We start from the raw sequence: 23,222 nt of genomic DNA on the forward strand, positions 1-23,222 counted from the left end.
ATTCCATTAAATTGCAGTGTACAGCACAAACATACACTGGAAAAACTGAGTATTAAATTTGTTTCAACATCTTATATTGTAGATAATTTAAAATCTTTAATTAAAGCAGTTAGATTCAGGGCAAGGTAATTGTTCGATTTGGGGGAGAATTCATTTACACAACTACGTATTGCATTATTTTTTCAGTGTGAAAGAACTACAAATTGCCAATGGTATTTTATATATTTTTAAATTCCACAAATTTAGTACCTTCTCTAATGCTCAAACTAAAAATTTTACTTTTCATTTTATGCTCCTTTATTCTCTAATTTATCCTTGCATTCCGTATAGCAGAAAATAGATGAATAAAAAGATAATTTCTAGAATGGAATTACCTGTATCCTTTCCTCAAATAAACAAGTTTCCTTGAAATATTTTAATGAAGCTGATGCATTCACTCTATTATTTATTAATGTACTCAATGAACATTTATTTCAAATATTTCTAGAGAAATGATTATTTTTTTTTTAATTTATTTATTTATTTTTGGCTGTGTTGTGTCTTCGTTTCTGTGAGAGGGCTTTCTCTAGTTGTGGCAAGCGGGGGCCACTCTTCATCGCGGTGCACGGGCCTCTCACTATCGCGGCCTCTCTTGTTGCGGAGCACAGGCTCCAGACGCGCAGGCTCAGTAATTGTGGCTCACGGGCCCAGCTGCTCCGCGGCATGTGGGATCCTCCCAGACCAGGGCTCGAACCCGTGTCCCCTGCATCGGCAGGCAGATTCTCAACCACTGCGCCACCAGGGAAGCCCGAGAAATGATTATTGTCAAAACATGCAGTTGTTTTCTTATAGCTTGAATGTCTCAAATGGCGATCAGTAATTTTCAGCCTATTTTCTGAAAAATTCACTGATCTGAATAAAATAATTATTTTATATTAGACATGCTAGGCTGAGATGTGATTCAAATGATTAATTAGAATTGAAAATGTATAAGTTGCTAACATGTTCATTGGTAGTTTACTAATACTATTGCTTAATATTCATTAAGCGCTTAGGTGCCAGAAACTATTCTAAGCATTTTATGTGGAGTTAGCCCTTATATTTAGTTCTTACATAAAATCTATGGAGTAAGTGCTATATTGTCCCAGTCTTACCAAAGAGGAAGCTGAGATTCAGAAAAGTTAACCAGCAAATTTGTTGTAGCTGGGATCTGAATCTCAGAGATATGCCTCCAGAACCTGATAGACCAATGGTGCCCTCACTGATTTAATTTTAAATCTACATATAATTTTTAAATTTATATATAATTTCTAAATTTATATACATATATACATACAGATACACACACATACACACCCATATGTGTGCACATGTGCATGTATTCAAGTTCCAGCTTAGAAATTCTATGTTAACTTGAATTACATATTGTCAGTCCTTTGTAAAATAAGCACTGTGAATTAGAAACATCCCTTCAACTCCTGAGAACTGCTTTATGCACAGCTAAAAGAGTTGGAGAAATATCATAATAAGCTCTTGACACTGCACAAGTGAAGGAGGACGAAATCTTTATTTATGACTTAGGCTGCTGAAGATCTCAGGATCATACAGAAAGTTTAAAAGATGTCTAAATATAAATACTTACAGTCTTCTAAATAATTTTAAAATTGCTCTGAGTAATAAGTCACTTTCAAAGGCATGTGAAATTTTAAAAAAAATTTTATCTAATACTTACCATCTATTTTTTCTAAACATAAAAGTGCCCTTTATTTTAGACTCGACTTTTTCAAATTTACAAGGTGATGGTTTGCCAGACTTGAAGAATAAGAAAGCTGCCTTGTGCTTTGCCAAGAGACAGCATTCAAAGAAAAAAGACAAACATCATAATTTAAATCTGTAATACATTAGCTCAAATCTGAGAGAACAATGACTCCCAATGTCTAAAATGCATTACCATTCTACATGGTGCTCTGAACTTTTTTTTTTAAACAGGAAAGTGGTAATGTTATAGGCATATTAATGTAGGAAAATTCTATTTATTTTGGCTTTATACCCTTCTGTACTTTGCTTCTTGTTTTTAGTCTATTTCAAAATGAATCCAAGGGTTTGTGGGCATATATTATATTGTGTTCCTGCTGAAAGTCCACTTTTAACTTCCACATCTGAAATAAATCACCATCATTCTTCTAATAGCAACAGTTGTATGTGAGCTCCAATGAGGGACTTTCCCAAGTGTCTCTGCATCGCTGCCACATCTACGGTACAGCCTGTGCTGACTGCTGCCTGGCAAGAGACCCTTACTGCGCCTGGGATGGCCATGCTTGCTCTAGGTTCTACCCAACCGGGAAACGGTGAGTATTAATATTCAGCTGAAAATCAAAATTGACATCATCAGACAATTAAGCAATGCTCCACATTATTAGAATCAGTTCTATTGCAGTACTCTGTAAAATGATACTAAAAGTAGTAGCTAAGTTTAGCACCATATGTAGTCTTTGAATAAAGAAAATGGCCATTCATAGAAAACAAACTTATGGTTGCCAAGGGAGACAGAGGGGTGGGGGTTGGGAGGAGATAAATTAGGAGTTTGGGATTAACATATTAAAAAAAACAGCAACAACAAAACAGAAAATGGCCCTGCTTTATAACTTGAGATTCTCACAGACATATTAGAATGCAGTACTTTGGAAAAATTCCTTTCTCCTTTTAACGTTCCTCTGCAACACAATCCCCACCTCAAATATTTCAAGCAGCATTTAACTTTCACATTACCTAATTTTTATCTTTTTTGTTTTATATGCTTCAGATATCCTTAAATCTAACTTTCCTAGGATTTCCCTGGCCGCTTAATTCCCCTGTAATCAAATGCTTGTCCTACTTCAGGCAACAGGAGCATCGCTCCAGAATGGGTACCATGAACACTTTCAAAACCTTGATGACCATACTTTACCCCTTAGAATGGTGAGTGCATGATTGCTGGTTAGATTCAGAGGTTAAGGCAGTCTGAGGCATAGTGCCTTTTATCCAAGAGAAGACTTAGTCAGGAAACTCTGAACCAACTTGCACCAAGTTGGAAGGAAACACCAGTAGTGAAATTATAAAACAAAGAATAAGCAGAATTTAGGTTTAACCAAGGTCACAGCTATTTTCAGTCAAAGTTTGATATGGGTCATGAGGGGTGACAGGAGGAAAACCTATAAAACACAGGTCATCAGGAGAGAGCAAATAGGACCAGCCTTGAGCACCAGTGATATTTCAAGTAAAATCACTGGGGTGATGGTGTTTTTTTTATAGCTCCTTTATTCTCTGTTAAAGATATAGGCCTTTAAGGACTTGACATATTAAAACAACCCTAGCACTTCTGCCTATCAAGATTATTCTGATCCTTTTATCTATTACTTCAATAAATTTGTATCATGAGACAATTATTTGCCAGGCAGTATTCTAGAGCTAGGCATATAACATGAAAAAAATAGCAGCAAAAGGACAAAAATCCCTGCCTTGATGGATAATAAGTTCTAGAGGGAGAATACAGACAATTAACAAAAAAATAAAGAAACCCTCCAGTATATCAAATAATGATAAGGCCTATGACTTTTAAAAGAGCAGGGAAAGGAGATAGGGCATGTGGAAGCAGGGGACTGCATTGTTAAATGGGTGGTCAGGGGAGGCCTTACTGAAGGTATATTTGAACAGAGGCTTGAATGTGATGAGGAATGATACCATGAGGTGATACCACCATTATTTGGGAGAACAGCATTTCAGAGAGAGGGACCAGAAATCCTTAAAGCTTAAGTGTGCCAGGATTGTCAAAAAAACAACACCAAGACTAATGGGAAAAAAAAGGGTAGGAAGACAAGGGATCAGAATGCCAGATGACATAGGACTTAGTAAACCATTGAAGGGCTTTTTATTTAGAGTTAAATGGAAAACTGCTGAGAGTTTTTGAGCTCAGGAGTGATATTATTTGACTTTTGGTTTAAAAAGATCGTCTGGTTGGGTTTGGCTGTGATTGAGGTCTTGGGATGGGAAGAGGATGTGGGAAAGAGGAAATAGAAGCTGCAAGACAGTTAGTCTACTAACTAATGATCCAAGTGAGATACAATGTTGGCTTGCAAAGGGATGATAGAAGTGGAGGTGGCCAAAAGCGGTCTGATTCTGGATACGGTTCACAGAATCTGCTGACATATTACATGTAGGGATGTTAGAGAAATAGAGGACTCAAAAATGAGCAAGTTTTCAGAACTGAGCATTGGAAGTATGTACATGTCATTTCCTGAGAAAGAGAAGACTGTGGAAGGAGCAGGTTTGTGGGGAGAAAGATAATGTTAAGTTAATGCTGCCTATGAGATATTCAAGTGGAGATGTTGTGTAGGCAGTTAGAAATATGAATCTGGAGCAGGGAAAAGTGGCCTGGATAATTTCAAAGTCTACAGATTCAAAGTAACCCCTATCAAAATTACAATGACATTTTTCACAGAAATAGAACACACAATCCTAAACTTTGTATGGAACCACAAAAGACCCTGAATATCCACAGGAATCTTGAGAAAGCAGAAAGAGCTGGTTGAATCATGCTCCCTTACTTCAGACTATACTACAAAGCTATAGTAATCCGAACAGTATGGCATTGGCATAAAAACTGGCACATAGATCAATGGAAGAGATGAGAGAGCCCAGAAACAAACCCAGGCATATATGCTCAATTAATTTACAACCAAGGAGCCAAAAATATACAATGTGGAATGGACAGGCTCTTCAATAAATAGTATTGAGAAAACTGGACAGCCACATGCAAAAGAATGAAACTAGACTACTGTCGTACACCACACCCAAATATTTACTCAAAATGAACTGAAGACTTGAACATAAGATGTGAAACCACAAAACTCCTGAAAGAACATGTAGGTAGTAAGCTCCTTGATATGTCTTGGTGATTAGTTTTTGGATCTGACTCCAAAAGCAAAAGTAACAAAAGCAAGACTAAACAAGTAGGACTATATCAAACTAAAAAGCTTCTATACAGCGAAGAAATCCATCAACAAAATGAAAAGGCAACCTTCTGAATGGGAGAAAATATTTGCAAAACATATATCCTATAGGGGTTATTATCTAAAATGTATAAAGAGGAGGCGGAGTCAAGATGGCCGTGTGGGAAGATGCAGAGTTAGTGTCTCCCCACAACTAGGGCACCTGCTGGCCACTGGTAGGAGACTCTGATGCCCAAGGAGACGGGAGGAACCCCAAAGTGAATGAGCAGGACGTAAGTGGACTGTGGGGAGAGGAGAAGTGGAAGCCAGACAGGATCTGCGCCCCTGAGGCCAGGGAGCTCAGGAGAGGCAGGCAGAAAGGGCCCTCCGGGAAGAGCAGGAAAGGAGCAGAGGATGAGTGCCCTGCCCACTTGGGCCCAGGGAGCCTGCTGAGCTCTCAGGCTGATGCCCTGCCCTCCAAAGCCCCCTCCAGGGCATGTAGGTCCTTGGGGGCATAAGAAGGAGGCCAGGGAGATCAGGAGAGGCAGGTGGGAGGGGCCCTCCCAGACCAGAGGAGTAGGAGAGGAGAGGAGGGCATTTCCCCACCCACTCATGCCCAGGAAGCCTGTTGGGATCCCAGGTGAGGTCCCCCGCCCTCTGAGACCAGGTGTGGGGGGCACACGTGGGCCCCTTCTGTTCCATTGAGCCTAAACCCCACCCCCCACAGCCCATAGGGCCTTTTCCAGACCTGTGGGTTCTGAACATTGGCCCCACCCCCAGCCCAAACCTCGCCCTTGCTTAAGCCCTGTCTTCCACAGCCAACGCCTTCCCCCCCCTTTTCTTTTCTTTTCCCTCCTCCTCTTTTTTACTATTGTGGTACTAATGTACCTTCCATTTGTTGATTCATCTGTGTTTTTACTTTTATATTCTTCCCCACATATCTGTTAGTTTCCTAGTCTAATTTTATTTTTTACTTTGCTATTATTCTTTTTTTTTTTTTGCCACCCCAGGTGGCTTGTGGGATCTTGGTTCACAAACCCAGGGTTGGGCCAAAGGTCCTGCAGTGGGAGCTCTGAGTCCAAACAACTGAACTAACAGAGAACCTCAGACCCCAGGGAATATTCATCAGAGTGAGGTCTCACAGAGTTCCTTGTCTCAGCACCAAGACCCAGCTCTACCCAATAGCCTACAAACTCCACTGTTGAAAGCCTCAGGCCAAACAACCAGTAAGACAGGAACACAATCCCACTCATAAAAAAAAAAAAAGGACACGGCAAAAAATATGTCACAAATGAAGGAGCAAGGTAAAAACCTACAAGACCAAATAAATGAAGAGGAAATAGGCAATCTACCTGAAAAAGATTTCAGAGTAATGATAGTAAAGATGATCCAGAATCTCGGAAATAGAATGGAGGCACGGATTGAGGAAATACAAGCAATGTTTAACAAAGATCTAGAAGAACTAAAGAACAAACAGAGATGAACAACACAATAACTGAATTGAAAAATGCACTAGAAGGAATCAATAATGGAATAACTGAGGCAGAAGAACAAATAAGTGAGCTGAAAGACAAAATGGTGGAAATAACTTCCAAGGAGCAGAATAAAGAAAAAAGAATGAAAAGAATTGAAGACAATCTCAGAGACCTCTGGGACAACACTAAACACACCAACATTCGAATTATAGGGGTCCCAGAAGAAGAAAATAAAAAGAAAGGGTTTGAGAAAATATTTGAAGAGATTATAGTTGAAAACTTCCCTAACATGGGAAAGGTAATAGTCACCCAAGTCCAGGAAGCACAGAGACTCCCATACAGGATAAACCCTAGGAAAAACACACTAAGACACATATTAATCAAACTAACAAAAATTAAATTCAAAGAAAAAATATTAAAAGCAGCAAGGAAAAAACAAAAAAACAACATACAAAGGAATCCCCATAAGGTTACCAGCTGATTTTTCAGTGGAAACGCTGCAGGCCAGAAGGGAGTGGCAGGATATACTTAAAGTCATGAAAGAGAAAAACCTACAACCAAGATTACTCTACCCAGCAAGGATCTCCTTCAGATTCGATGGAGAAGTGAAAAGCTTTTCAGAAAAGCAAAAGCTAAGAGAATTCAGCACCACCAAACCAGCTTTACAACAAATGCTAAAGAAAGTTCTCTAAGCAGTAAACACAAGAGAAGAAAAAGACGCACAAAAACAAACCCCAAAAAATTAAGAAAATGGTCATAGGAACATACGTATTGATAATAACCTTGAATGTAAATGGATTAAATGCTCCAACCAAAAGACACAGACTGGCTGAAAGGATCCAAAAATATGACCTATATATATGCTGTCTACAAGAGACCCACTTCAGACCTAGGGATATATACAGACTGAAAGTGAAGAGATAGAAAAAGTTATTCCATGAAAATTGAAATCAAAAGAAAGCTGGAGTAGCAATACTTGTATCAGATAAAATAGACTTTAAAATAAAGACTGTTACAAGAGATAAGGAGGGACACTACATAATGATCAAAGGATCAATCGAAGCAGAAGATATAACAATTATAAATGTTTATGCACTCAACATAGGAGCACCTCAATACATAAGACAAAAGCTTAACAACCATGAAAGGAGAAATCAACAGTAACACAATAATAGTAGGGGACTTTAACACCCCACTTACACCAATGGACAGATCATCCAAACAGAAAATAAATAAGGAAATACAAGCTTTAAATGACACAATAGACCAGACAGATCTAGCTGATATTTATAGAACATTGCTCCCAAAAGTGGCAGAATACACTTTCTTCTCAAGGGCACATAGAACATTGTCCAGGATAGATCACATCTTGGGTCTCAAATCAAGACTCGGAAAATTTAAGAAAATTGAAATCACATCAAGCATCTTTTCTGACCACAATGCTATGAGATTGGAAATCAATTACAGGGGAAAAAAATGTAAAAAACACAAATACATGGAGGCTAAACAGTGTGCTACTAAATAACCAAGAGATCACTGAAGAAATCAAAGAAGAAATAAAAAAATACATAGAAACAAATGATAATGTAAACATGACAACCCAAAACCTATGGGCCACAGCAAAAGCAGTTCTAAGAGGGAAGTCTATAGCAATACAATCTCACCTCAAGAAACAAGAAAAATCTCAAATAAACAATTTAACCTTACACTTAAAACAACTAGAGAAAGAAGAACAAAGAAAACCTAAAGTCGGTAAAAGGAAAGAAATCATAAAGATCAGATCAGAAATAAATGAAATAGAAATGAAGAAAACAATAGCAAAGATCAATAAAACTAAAAGCTGGTTCTTTGAGAAGATAAACAAAATTGATAAACCCTTAGCCAGACTCATCAATAAAAAAATGGAGAGGACGCAAATCAATAAAAATAGAAATGAAAAAGGAGAAATCACAACTGACACTACAGAAATACAAAGGATTATAGAGACTACTACAAACAACTATATGCCAATAAAATGGACAACCACAAAGAAATGGACCAATTCTTGGAAAGGTACAATTTTCCAAGACTGAACCAGGAAGAATAAGAAAATATAAACAGAACTATCACAAGTAATGAAATTGAAACCGTAATTAAAAATCTTCCAACAAACAAAAGTCCAGGACCAGATGGCTTCACAGGAGAATTCTATCAAACATTTAGAGAAGAGCTAACACCTATCCTTCTCAAACTCTTCCAAAAAACTGCAGAGGGAGAAACACTCCCAAATTCATTCTACGAAGCCACCATCACCCTGATACAAAACCAGAAAAAAGATATCACAAAAAAGAAAATTATAGACCAATATCACTGATGAACATAGATGCAAAAATCCTGGACAAAATACTAGCACACAGAATCCAACAGCACGTTAAACGGATCATACACCATGATCAACTGGGATTTACCCCAGGGATGCAAGGATTCTTCAATATACGCAAATCAATCAATGTGATACACCACATTAACAAATTAAGGAATAAAAACCATATGATCATCTCAATAGATGCAGAAAAAGCTTTTGACAAAATTCAACATCATTTATGATAAAAGCTCTCCAGAAAATGGGCATATAGGGAACCTACCTCAACATAATAAAGGCCATATATGACAAACCCACAGCAAGCATCATACTCAATGGTGAAAAACTGAAAGCATTTCCACTAAGATCAGGAACAAGACAAGGATGTCCACTCTCACCACTCTTATTCAACATAGTTTTGGAAGTCCCAGCCACAGCAATCAGAGAAGAAAAAGAAATAAAAGGAATACAAATTGGAAAAGAAGAAGCAAAGCTATCACTGTTTGCTGATGACATGATACTATACATAGAAAATCCTAAAGATGCCACCAGAAAACTACTAGAACTAATCAATGAATCTGCTAAGGTTGCAGGATACAAAATTAATGCACAGAAATCTCTGGCATTGTTATACACCAACAATGAAAAATCAGAAAGAGAAATTAAGGAAACACTCCCATTTACCATTGCAACAAAAAGAATAAAATACCTAGGAATAAACCTGCCTAAGGAGGCAAAAGACTTGTACTCAGAAAACGGTAAAACACTGATGAAAGAAATCAAAGATGACATAAACAGATGGAGAAATATACCATGTTCTTGGATTGGAAGAATCAATATTATGAAAATGACCATACTATCCAAAGCAATCTACAGATTCAATGCAATCCCTATCAAACTACCGATGGCGTTCTTCACAGAATTAGAAGAAAAAATCTCACAATTTGTATGGAAACAGAAAAGACCCTGAATAGCCAAAGCAATCTTGAGAAAGAAAAAAGGAGTTGGAGGAATCAGGCTCCTCGACTTCAAACTATACCACGAAGCTACAGTAATCAAGACAGTATGGTACTGTCACAAAAACAGAAATATAGATCAATGGTACAGGATAGAATGCCCAAGAACATACAATGGAGAAAAGACAGCCTCTTCAATAAGTGGTGTTGAGAAAACTGGACAGCTACATGTAAAAGAATGAAATGAGAACACTCCCGAACACCATACGCAAAAGTAAACTCAAAATGGATTAAAGACTTAAATGTAAGACCAGATACTATAAAACTCTTAGAGGAAAACATAGGAAAAACACTCTTTCACATAAACCACAGCAAGATCTTTTTTGACCCACCTCCTAGAGTAACGGAAATAAAAACAAAAATAAACAAATGGGACTTAATTAAACTTAAAAGCTTTTGCACAGCAAAGGAAACCATAAACAAGACAAAAAGAGAACCTGCAGAATGGGAGAAAATATTTGCAAATGAAACAACAGACAAAGGATTAATCTCCAAAATATACAAACAGCTCATGGAGCTCAATATCAAAAAACAAACAATCCAGTTAAAAAATGGGCAGAAGACCTAAATAGACATTTCTCCAAGGAAGACATACAGATGGCCAAGAGGGACATGGAAAGATGCTCAACATCACTAATTATTAGAGAAGTGCAAATCAAAACTACAATGAGGTATCACCTCACTCCTGTTAGAATGGGCATCATCAGAAAATCTACAAACAGCAAATGCTGGAGAAGGTGTGGAGAAAAGGGAACCCTCCTGCACTGCTGGTAGGAATGTAAATTGATACAGCCACTATGGAGAACAGTATGGGGCTTCCTTAAAATACTAAAAATAGAACCACCATATGACCCAGCAATCCCACTGCTGGGCATATACCCCGAGAAAACCATAATTCAAAAAGAGACATGTACCACAATGTTCATTGCAGCACTATTTACAATAGCCAGATCATGGAACCAACCTAAATGTCCATCTACAGATGAATGGATAAAGAAGATGTGGCACATATATACAATGGAATATTACTCAGCCATAAAAAGAAAGGGAATTGAATTATTTGTAGTGAGGTGGATGGACCTAGAGTCTGTCATGTAGAGTGAAGCAAGTCAGAAAGAGAAAAACAAATACCGTATGTTAATGTATATATATGGAATCTAAAAAAAATAGTACTGATCAACCTAGTTGCAGGGCAGGAATAAAGAGGTAGACATAGAAAATGGACTTAAGGACATGGGGTCGGAGAGCGAAGCTGGGGCGACGTGAGAGTAGCATCAACATATATACACTACCGAATGTAAAACAGTTGGCTGATGGGAAGCAGCAGCATAGCACAGGGAGATCGGCTCAGTGCTTTGCAATGACCTAGAGGGGTGGGATAGGGAAGAGGGGAGGGAGGCTCAAGAGGAAGGGGATATGGGGACATGTATATGCATATGGGTGATTCGCTTTGTTGTGCAACAGAAACTAACACAGTATTGTGAAGCAATTATACTCCAATAAAGATCTATTTTAAAAAAAGTATAAAGAATTCATACCACTCAATAGCAAAAATACAAATAATTTGATAAAAAATGGTCAGAAGATCTGAACAGACATTTTCCAAGGAGACATACAGATAAACAAGGGGCACATGAAAAGATGCTCAGCATCACTAATCATTAGAGAAATGCAAATCGAAAACCACAATGAGGTATCACCTCATACCTGTTAGAATGGCTATTATCAAAAAGTCAAAAAATAACGAGTGTTACCGTGGATGTGGAAGAAAGGGAACCCTTGTGAACTGTTGATGTGAATGTAAATTGGTGCACCCACTATGGCAAAGTGTATAGGTTCCCGAAAAAATTAAAAATAGAACTACCATGCAATCCAGCAATTCCACTTGTGGGTACTTATCCAAAGAAAACAAAAACACTAATTCAGAAAGATATATGCTCCCACATGCTTATTGCAACATTATTTTCAATAGCAAACACACGAAAACAACCCAAGTGTCCATCAGTGGATGAATGAATAAAGAAGATATGGTAGATAGATAGATAGATGATAGATAGATGATAGATAGATAGATAGATAGATAGATAGGTACATACATACATACATACATACATACACACACACACAATGGAATACTCTTCATAAAAAATGATGGAATCTTGCCATTTGTGACAACATGGTTGGACCTTGAGGGCATTATGCTAAGGAAAATAAGTCAGACAGAGAAAGATAAATACTGTATGATCTCACTTTTATGTGGAATTTTAAAAACAACAACAACAAAAGCAAGCTCATAGATACAGAGAACAGATTTGTGGTTGCCAGAGGTAGGGTTGGTGGTGGTGGGAAAAATGGGCAAAAGGGGGTCAAAAAGTACAGACTTCCAGTTACAAAATAATTAAGTCGTGGGTATGTAAGGTAAAGCATGGTGACTGCTTAATAATACTGTAGCTCATATTTGAAAGTTGCTAGGAGAGTAGATCTTAAAAGTCCTCATCACAGGAAAAAAAAAACTTTTGTAATTGACTACGTAAGGTGACAGATGTTAACTAGACTTACTGTGGTGATCATTTTGCAATATATATAAATATGAAACTGTACACCTGAAACTAATATAATGTTATATGTCAATTATACCACAGTTTTTTAAGTACAGATAGGAAAAAAAACATGTATCATGGGCTGAAAAATAAACTAACGATTTAAAGAGTTATCTTGATACCTCTAGCAGTGTCTTAATTCTATCACAGAGATCCAAAAAAAATACTGTATATATATATATATATATATATATATATATATATATATATATATCCATTCTAATAGGTGTGAGGTGATATCTCATTGTGGTTTTGACTTGTGTGTATTTGTGTGTGTGTGTGTGTGTACATATACACACATATATAAGGTATTCCTTGGCCTACGCTTACCTGTCTTTGGCTAGCATACTGGGAGTTTCATTAAAACTATCTATACTATTTAAATTCTCCAAATTATTCCCAAACTTTTTTAAGCATACAGTTATAGTGAATGCAAAACATGTTTGCTGCATGAATTATTTCCTAAATTCCCATATGTAGCATTTGTTTTCTTTAGAGATTAAATAGTAATAATGAAAATGATCATTTGGAGTACTTTTCATTTTCTTTAATAGTGTTAACTTACCTGGTTTTATTTCGATTGCACTATCTAACTGGAACACAAGGATCATGTAGAGGAATTCATAGGAATGAAAAACAAAAACATGTCCTTTGTATGGAAACAAAGAAGTACAGTTACACTTGGAAATCAATGGAGGTTATATTTTGACATAATAGAGTTGTTAAGTATCATTGGCTCAGTAGTTTCTCTTTTTTTAAAAAAGTTTTATCATAGTAAACAACATAAACATTTTTCCTCTTCACCCTCAACTACCTTTATTTGTGCATCTGTATCAAATATTACAATTTAATCTCAAATGTTATTTATTCTGGATTCAGACATGAAGTTGGAAACTTTAAGACAAGATAATCGGTTCACCCTTAAAGTAAATATCTGCTTTTTACACAAGAAGTAGATGATTTCATTGTTTATCCAAAAGAATAGACTATAATGGCGGAAACATTGGCAACTTGAGCCAAATCTCCAATCCTACATGCAATATAATATGACTGTCTACCCTCATGCTTTCACAATGCTATACAAATGCCTGAAAGGGAATCTACACATACAGAAAGCTCAGATGGCTGCCTTGTTTTCATCATTTAAGCCAAGCCATAACAATGGTATTTGAATGGTATTTGAATGTCTGGAAGCTATATGATACTGCAAATTCAGATCGCCCAGCTTGGAGGTTCATGTACTTGAGTAAACTGTAACATAGTGCTGACCACAGGACAATAAATTTAACCATTGTGAGTAATATTGCTTGTCTAGATGGCTGAAAATGACCAGTTCAGCCATAAGAACTGTCATATGGTTCTCATATAATATACGCTCACAAGTTAGCTGGTAGTAAATAATGCTGTGACTTCAAAATATAGCAAATACAATGCAGTAAAAACCTGACATAGGAGCTATTCTAAAGTACAGTATTAATCATAATTTCTGAGACAAGAGTGACTTCCACTAGTTCGTGTGTGTGTGATTGTAAAGAAATATACAATTGAATAAGCATCATGTGGCTTTTTGGGAGAAACAATACTTAAATGACACAAAAATGGTACTCATATTTTCGTAAATAGATGTATATAATCCCTTGATTATTTAAACTACTAACTATTTGCTGTAACCTTAAAATAATTGTTTTCATTATCATTGACTTTGAGGTTCGTTTTGCTTTGCAAATTTTATAATCCCAGTGTGATTTTAATATTTCCCTTCTTCTTACTGAATATTTTAATTTATCATTAAGGTTAAAAATATTGAGAGACTTAACTAACCCAATTAAGTTATATGCTTATCCATATATACTTTTCAGCGTTGATAATAAACAACCGATCTACCCCTGTACTCCCAATATTTGAAGAGCGTTCCCTTTCTTCTCTCTTATAACAATGTTCATGTCCACGATTCATTGCTAAGAGAATTTCAGTTGGTCTATTTTGATTTGTTGCCCTATGTAATACAGTTGAAGCTAATATGTAAGTGAATCTAAGACAAGAAATTAAATAGTTTGCAAGTAACTTTAAACTTTTATTTAAATAATGACCAACTTACAAAGGATGTAACTAAATTTTTGAAATGCTTAAGTTGGTGATATGTAACAAGTAAATGCCCTGAGTGAACCTTGATTGGATCCTGAATAAACTTTAAAAAATTCATAAGGGATATTTTGGGGACAAGTAGTGAAATTTTAATATAAAATGTGTATTATATGGTATTATTAAATAAATATTGATATCTTTAGTATAATAATGATATTGTTCTTATGTAGGGAAATTACTTATTCTTAGAAGACACATACATTTAAGGGTGTAAAATTACCATGTCTGCAACTTATTTTCTAAAGATATTCATATATGTGCATACACAGTATATACATGACATATACTTGCATATGAGAGAAAAAATAAATATGGCAAAACACGATTTATGAGTCTAGGTATACCATCATTCATTGTATTCATATATCTACTTTTCTGTAGTCTTGAAATTTTTCAAAATAAAAGCGTGAAGGAAAATTCTTATTCTAGTAAATGAAAAATTTTGCTTAACTTTATACTAAAAATCCATGCTCTCTGTATCTCTTGTTCTGAAAACTTTTTAGTATATCTGGAAATGGTTTGAAAACATTGACTTTTGTAAGAGAATTATACTTATTTAAGAAAAAATTATAAGGAGGTGGATGCTAGTGAGTTTATACTTTGGAGTTATCATCTTAGAAAATTTTCTATGAATGTCTCTAAAATAAAAATTTACACTATTAACTTGGAATCTAGCATTTAGCCAGGACGTACGCATAATAGGAGGTTCATCTATCACAAGTGGTAGATGGGGAGAGTTTGAATTAATTCATATTGAAAACAAGGTTAAGTACCCACACTATATTTGAAGCATTGAACAAAAAAATGCAGATAATCAGACCACTTTTTCTTTATGAAAGCTTAGGCAATCAGAAGATTGCAAAATTTAAACTGAAGTCTTTTAAATGTGGTATAATTGGCAATGTTAATTCTAAGTCACTTGTATATACTTCTGTGCTTTATAGGAGGAGCCGAAGACAAGATGTGAGACATGGAAATCCATTGACTCAATGCAGAGGATTTAATCTAAAAGGTAATTAAAAGTGGTCAAACTTGGTAAAGAGTAGCAGTGCTCAATATCATATTTCAGTAAGGGAAACCTCGTAATAGATTAAAGTATGTCATTTTAAAGAAAGATTCACTATAAAAATTAGTGGTATTCATATATGGTAATTAAAAATTAAATGTTATTTGTATGTATACTAAGAATTTTGTAAAACAAAAGTCCGGGAACACAGATACCTTGGGTATGTTAGTAGGTAAGTCTTTCACAAAGATAGTAATTATAGATTTTCCTAGACATTATTTTCTTTCTGAAGAAAAAAATTTACTTATTTTTTTGTTTACCACTGAAGAAAAAATAACATCTTGTTTGTTTGTTTTTTACTGTGTTAAATTACATACAAAATTTACTATTTTAACCATTTTACAGTGTACAGTTCTGTGGCATTAAGTACATTCACAGTGTTGTGCAACCGGCACCACAATTTTTTCATCATCCCTAAGTTAAACTCCATGACCATTAAACACTAACTCCCTATTCCCCCTTTCCCAGCTTCTGGCAACCACTGTTCTAATTTCTGTCTCTATGAATCTGAATACTCTAGATATCTCATATAGGTGAAATAATACAATATTTGTCCTTTTGTAAATGGCTTATTTCACTTAGCCTAATGTCTTCTTCAGGATTCATTCATGATGTAACATGTGCCAGAATATTTTTTTTCCTGTTTAAGGTGAAAACATAATCCATTGTATGTATAATATATATCGCATTTTGTTTACCCACTCATCCATCAATGAACACTTGCACTGCTTCCAAATGTTGGCTATTATGAATTATCCTGCTCTGAACATGGGTGTACTTTAGTGCCTTGGTTTTACAGTTTACAACCATTCCATTTACTTCTGGCAGTCCTGCCTTGTATCTTACAATTAATCTAATTCCTTTCTTCCCATCCTGACATGGAGATATTATGTTATTATACTTTTCCCACTGACCCCTTCCCTCCACCTCCACCCCACCAACAGAGGGACCTTCCTCCAGGCTCACCAAGGTGCTACAGAGGTACTGTTGTTAACTGTTAACACTGAGATTCCTGTTGCTAATCTTTTTGAGTCTGGGCATTTTTGTTTTTATTTAAAGAATGAAATTCTTGTCACTAACTACACTAACTACAAGAAGAAAATTGAGACACATTTTGCTTAATTGTTCCATACATCTAATTGAGGGAATAAAGCCAGGTTACTATTTCTCTGTTTGCTGAGTATTTTATAAATCTGAGTGTCAGTCATAGTGGTAAGAGTATTTGCAGTGGAGGTAATGATGAACAAACACCAGTGTTGATTTTGTGTCAAAACCTGAGCTAAGTGCTTTTTAATGGATTGTTTCAGTGCTCAAGAAATTATTCTTAAGTAAGGTCTATTCCTATTCCCACTTTATGAATGAGGATTCTGCCCATGTCTAAGCTACCACATGATTATACTAAATACTCTTCCTAATTTAAGACTTTCTGTAAAGAATGTCTGAAAATGTCTGTTTTAGAACCAAGTAAAACTGAAGCACAGAGATATTAAATAACTTCTCTAAGGTTACACAGCCAGTAGTGATGAAGTCAAGATTTTACCTCAGGCAAAATCTGATTTCAAAGATCGTTTTCTCAACCATTACATCCCACTGTGGCCACACCTTGCTTTCTGCCTTTTCCCAATGTTTCTGAATTTAATCTATACCACACTGAGTATGGAGTTAGGGGTGGCATGAACTTGGCTTCAGTAATGCCTGGCACTTACTAATTCTTTAACTAGGATATGTTTCCTCATAACTCACAGCCTCAATTTGTTCAGCTGTGAAAAGCTGAGAAAATTTAATTCACAAAGATGTTATAATAATTAAATGTTCAAGATGATATTAAGTGCATTCCTTCGTGTAAAGCAATTCTTGAATAAACATTGGTTCCCTTATATCTTTCTCTCCTTCCCTTTAGGTTAAACAAACCAGGCAAACAATGTATAATAGTCTGCTTGTTAAATGATTAAGACTGCCTTTGGGGTTTGCCATAGTTGCTCACAATTTTATAGAGAAACAAACATTCATATAATAGAATATGTTCCAAATTCCATTGTCATCCTCTCTCCTTTTATTTTTGCTCTTCAGCATATAGAAATGCAGCTGAAATTGTTCAGTATGGAGTAAAAAATAACACCACTTTCCTTGAGTGTGCCCCCAAGTCTCCACAGGCATCTATCAAGTGGTTGTTACAGAAAGACGAGGACAGGAGGAAAGAGGTGAGTAACTCAGCAGAGCAGCAATCAGTCAGGGCTTTGGAAAGAGCATTAAATCACCATCCCTCAGGGAGGTTCAGATCAAATGAAAAAGGAAAGACATATGAACATCCTTTAATGTCTCTGGGATGACAAGTGCCACCTTCTTTAAAATCCTTTGTCCATAGAGTTGACAGATTAATTAGAAATCCTCTCTTCCTGCTCACCTTGATAACACAGTGATTAAAACAAGAGCTTGCACACTCAGATGGGGGTATTGATGTGAGGAAGCATTTGTAAAAGAAACAAGATGTGTGCAAATCCAGAAGCTAAGTTCTCACACAACAGCACCTTTGTGTGATTCACAAAATAAAAGGGGCTTTTAAAAAAGTTCAATTTTCCTCAGCAAGAAATGGCAAAGAGCATTTTTCTGCTGTGTGGTAATCTGTTTCCATTGCTTTATTATTCATAACTCCTGGGGTTTTGTTAGGTAATATGTGGAATCATTGTGTATGGGACCATTGCCTTTATTTACTGATATGTAAAAAAAACCTCGATTTTCAAATAAAAGGACACTTACATTAACCTTTCACTGATTGTAAAGAGCTGCTTTAAAAGGAAAACATTGTAAAACAGCATACAGTGAAATATTATAAATAATGAATTCTATGATATTGATGTCACGTTGTCCTGACAAATGAGAGGATAAGAAGAAAAATATATATGGATATATAAACCGTCAAAGTAGCCTAGACTGCAATGGTATTAACAGTACATCATAAAGTCTGATGCAGCAAAGAGAAAATAGAGCCTTCTGCATTTGTGTGTGTTCTATTGTAGGCAGTTTCCGTACTACATATTAGGTTAATGAGGGCTATGTAGAATGGATACAATCCCAAGCTGTAGAACACAGGCATTGCATCAAAATTACTGAAACAGATGTTGGCTCTTTATGAGGAAATACTTACCAATTCTCAGACCTGCCTATCCAAAGATGTTATGAGTTGTTTAGGAAATTTTGTGTCCCCTGTCACTGGAATATTAAACCATAGGCTGATGACCACTTGCATAAGATGAGACATAACTATCAAAGATGAGCTCAATGGACTTCAGGGCCCCTTCTTGCCCCAGATTTCCATGATATTAAATTTTTTTTTTTAGTTTTTTCATTAAAAAAAAATATTGTTTGAGACCTATTTTCTTTGCTATCAAATCTATCATCAAATTAGTCTTGAATTGTCTGCAGTCTAATTAATTTTAAATTATTTTGAATGGATATGGAGCATAAGAATAATTGCCTTGCAAAGTAATCTGGGGTAAAATTTATAATGTACTATGATGATTATCATACAGAAATGGAATTCTTAGGCTAGAACATGACATGTGGACATGAACCATCCTTCCAGAGAAAGTCTGTGTGTGTGTATGTGAATTGGAAATCCAAAACTCAAACGGGGGCTTACCTAACATAGATAAAATGCTTTTCTTTTATTCAGTAGAAAGTTCAGTGGAATAATATGTAATGAGTGAATGTAATTTCTATTATGTAAAATTGAAATAAATGAATATATACAGTCTTGAATACATGTCACAGGAATTATCAAATGAAATTTAAAAGGGAATGGATCATGAATTTTATCACTTTTATGATATTTCTAATGTTCTATTTCAGAAGTTTCAAGAATGTGGAGACTCAAATATGACTATCTTGATTTTTCTTCCAATCTCAAAAAACAGAAGAATGCCATAGTTTAAGACTATGAAAAAATTAACTCTAATGTAATTACGAAAATCTGTTCTGTCCAGAATTCAAGCAGATCACAATTCCACTCAGTCTCACTTTAGCTGAATAAACTATTAATATTTAATTAAATTTATTTTAATTCTTCTTTAGTAGCTTAGGCAAACATACACATATTTCTCATATTAATGGTGTGTAAATATTGAACTTTTATTTTTGAAAAGTAAGACAAATGGTAAAAAAAAGCTTGCAGAGAAAAATGCAAATAGTTCATATTGAATAGCATAAGTGAAAACTAAAAGCCCTCCTCTTCTCCACTTCAATACTTATTCCCACTTCTCAGAGTATAAGGCTGCTAAGAATTATATATTCCTCCAAATAGTCTCCATAATCTTCCTATTTTCTGCTCTCTCTTTGTCTGTCTCTGTCTCTCTGATACGTACACACAGACACACACACACACACACACCATATCAGTACATGTGGAGCTACCTTATTTTTCTTGGCTGCATAGTATTCCACTGTATGAACATACCTTAAGTTTTCTAAAGCTATCTACTGGTTACATTATTTCTTGTTTTTCCTCTTATCAAAAACATCATGTAAATGAATATCTGCATACTTGTAAGAATATATCTTCTATATAAATTCCTAGAAATAAAATGTCTGCACTGAGTATTATATACATGCTAATAGATATTATCAAATTGGCCTCCAAAATTTTTCCCAATTTCACACAAATGGAAAAGGCTTTCTTTTCTTTTATTTCTGAATGCATTCCTACATTATTTAAAACTGTTTTCAAGGCACATTTAAACTTTAAAAATTAAATGAACATAAAAAAATTTGCTTTATGTATTTCTGTCCTTACTTTTTCCTAATCTCTCTTTTCTAGTTCTGTTCTATTTTTTGTATTTCAATACTATATTTTGCCTTCCCTTATTTTTCTTTGGGTAAAATTTCTTTCTTCCCTCAATGAAAGAGCATTCCTGAGTATACATGTGAAGGAACTACTTACCACTTAGATTTTTATGTGTTCATTGACAATACTATAGCAGGAACTGTAAGGAAATGGATTTCAGCATTTAGTTTATATCTAGAAAATGATATTTTTTCCAGTATAAGCCTGTAAAGTAATTAAATATTCACCTCATAGCTTCTTATTACTTTTCCTTGGAAAGTAAAACCACTTGGAGTACTTATAAGATAATGAGTTCCAGCTTATTTTCAGTCATTCTTTGTGTTAGATAATAGGAAAAAGCCCTTGATAATGTTCAAAACGCTGCCTCTGCTTATAAAATTTTTAGTTAAGGGAATATTCATTCATTCATTGAAGAAAAGGTAAAATTCAACCCTTTAATTGTGGCTTCATGTTATTACTCAATAAGTGAGTATTTTTGTTACAATAAAAGGCAAGAACTACAGGATAAATAGACATTTTAAACTATCTGTGAATTTCATTTTTATATGTTGACTGTGATTTACATTCCAGAAACATCCAAAACTCTGGCTTATATGTGGAGAAACTACTTCTATCCAAAGAGAATGCACTTTAAGCTATTTTGGGCAATATGAGTGATAACTTCACCCTCTCTTTAATAGATTCAGTACTGCTGAGACTAGATTTCCTGAGCAAAAAAAAAAAAAAAAAAAGACAATGGAACTTACCAAAAATCTGTGTCCACTAAGAAGGAAGTTAACACTCTGTATTGTTGGTCATATCTTTTTAGAAGATATAGAGTTAGGTATTCAGATCTTTGATATCTCTCTTTTAGGTCAAGCTGAATGAGCGAATCATAGCCACTTCACAAGGACTCCTGATCCGCTCTGTTCAGGATTCTGACCAAGGACTGTATCACTGCATCGCAACAGAAAACAGCTTCAAGCAGACCATAGCCAAGATCAACTTTAAAGTTTTAGATTCCGAAATGGTGGCTGTTGTTACAGACAAATGGTCTCCGTGGACCTGGGCCAGCTCTGTGAGGGCTTTACCCTTCCACCCAAAGGACATCATGGGGGCGTTCAGCCACTCAGAAATGCAGATGATTAATCAGTACTGCAAAGATACTCGGCAGCAACATCAACAGGGAGAAGAATCCCAGAAGATGAGAGGGGACTATGGCAAGTTAAAGGCTCTCATCAACAGCCGGAAAAGTAGAAATAGGAGGAATCAGCTGCCAGAGTCATAATGTTTTCTTAAATGAGGCTTATGCTTCCATCAGTAAATGATCTGTCTTCAGTGATCAACTTCTGAGCAAAGAATCTTGTGCTTTACCCATGGGAAATTCCTGAAAAAGGTGGTTACTCACTCCTAAAGGTGAACGTTACATGAACTGAAATGAGTATGCATTTTCTTGTATGATATTGACTAGCACTAGACATGTCATGGTCCTCATGGTGCATAGAAATATTTAACTTAACCTAGATTTTATTTATATCTTTATTTACCTTTTCTTCAAAACCAATATGGCGACTATAAAACTAGAATTCTTACATCCCTTAATTGAACGAGGGCCGTAACCTGTGATCTTCGATCCTTGCTTTAAGGGTTTAGAGTTCTAACTGTCAATCATTTGTATACAAAACCAAATGCCACGTTCACAATTTTTACATAGTAAAAGTTATATAAATGCATGTGACAGAGTAGTTGTCAAAAGAAATGTAGAATAGAAAAGAGACAAGGAAGAGGGAATCTAAAAGTTGTATAAAACACAAGCGATTTTCATAAAAAGATAACATGGAGTTTATGTGCTTCCAGTGAAATATAGTATTAGTTACTTTTAAGATTGCAAAAATTATCAGTTGTTGATATCTGTCATTGATCTCTGTTCCCTTGTTTCAGGAAGATAAAAGGACCACTAACCATTAATATCTTTAATATTGGAATTATATCAGTGAAGCATTTAAGTTTATATTGTTATGTAATCATCTTCCAAACAAAAGCACTTTCTTTTTTGGAAGTTATTTAAGTTATTCTAGGCTCAGAGAATATAATCTTACACAGTTTAATTGATAAATGTGTTTATTCTAATTTTGTACTTTGTATGGCATTTTAAAAAATATAAGAAGAAATTTCTTTTGAAATATCAAACTTGTATATGAGGGCCGAAACAATCAAAATGGAAAAAAAAGAAAAAACAAGGTAGGAAATGCAATTTTATTGACAGAAGTTTATTAAAAATGTTACTAATTTTTAACTTCAATAATTAATTTCAATGATTAACTCACTTTTTTTTGTTTACCAACCTCAGATATCATACTGATTTTTAAGTCACCGATTCTTTTTTTTTTTTTAATACTCTTTCATGTGTGCTGGAGAGACGCTCATTTTGTGGAGAAGTGAGAAAAATTCTAATTTGAACAAAAATAGACATACTTTATTTTAAAAGAATGTTGGTACATTATGTTCACTGGTATATAAATACAAATGTGGTAAGTTTGTGACGAATAAAATAACTATCTTCTAATTGTATGTTTGGATCCTTTTATTAGAGTAATTTAATAGTGATTTTTTTTTTTTACGCCAAATAACAACTAGATGGGAGAAGTATGAAAATTTTCTTCATATCCTCATATTTCTTTTAAAAACACAACTTTTGCTCTTTCATTTTACTTACTTTTAAAGACATTTTCATGTTCCTAGGTGCAAACAGAACTTATATCATATACCTAATCAAAATCTAATACAAAAGTTTTATTTGTAGTTAACAAGCCA

At 35.1% G+C, this 23,222-nt stretch overlaps 1 protein-coding gene across 1 annotated transcript in view; it reads left to right on the top strand.

The window, feature by feature from the left end:
* Positions 1-22,974, top strand: part of SEMA3C (semaphorin 3C) — a 184,721-nt gene extending 161,747 nt beyond the window's left edge. The window contains exons 15-18 of the mRNA XM_057549730.1: positions 2,170-2,327; positions 15,468-15,535; positions 17,660-17,790; positions 21,283-22,974. Coding sequence (XP_057405713.1) covers positions 2,170-2,327; positions 15,468-15,535; positions 17,660-17,790; positions 21,283-21,696 — 771 coding nt within the window. The 3' untranslated portion in view covers positions 21,697-22,974. The remainder of the gene's footprint in view (positions 1-2,169; positions 2,328-15,467; positions 15,536-17,659; positions 17,791-21,282) is intronic.
* Positions 22,975-23,222: the final 248 nt, after the last annotated feature.

This window comes from Balaenoptera acutorostrata, chromosome 7 (assembly GCF_949987535.1).
Source record: "Balaenoptera acutorostrata chromosome 7, mBalAcu1.1, whole genome shotgun sequence".
NCBI classification, from domain to species: domain Eukaryota; kingdom Metazoa; phylum Chordata; class Mammalia; order Artiodactyla; family Balaenopteridae; genus Balaenoptera; species Balaenoptera acutorostrata.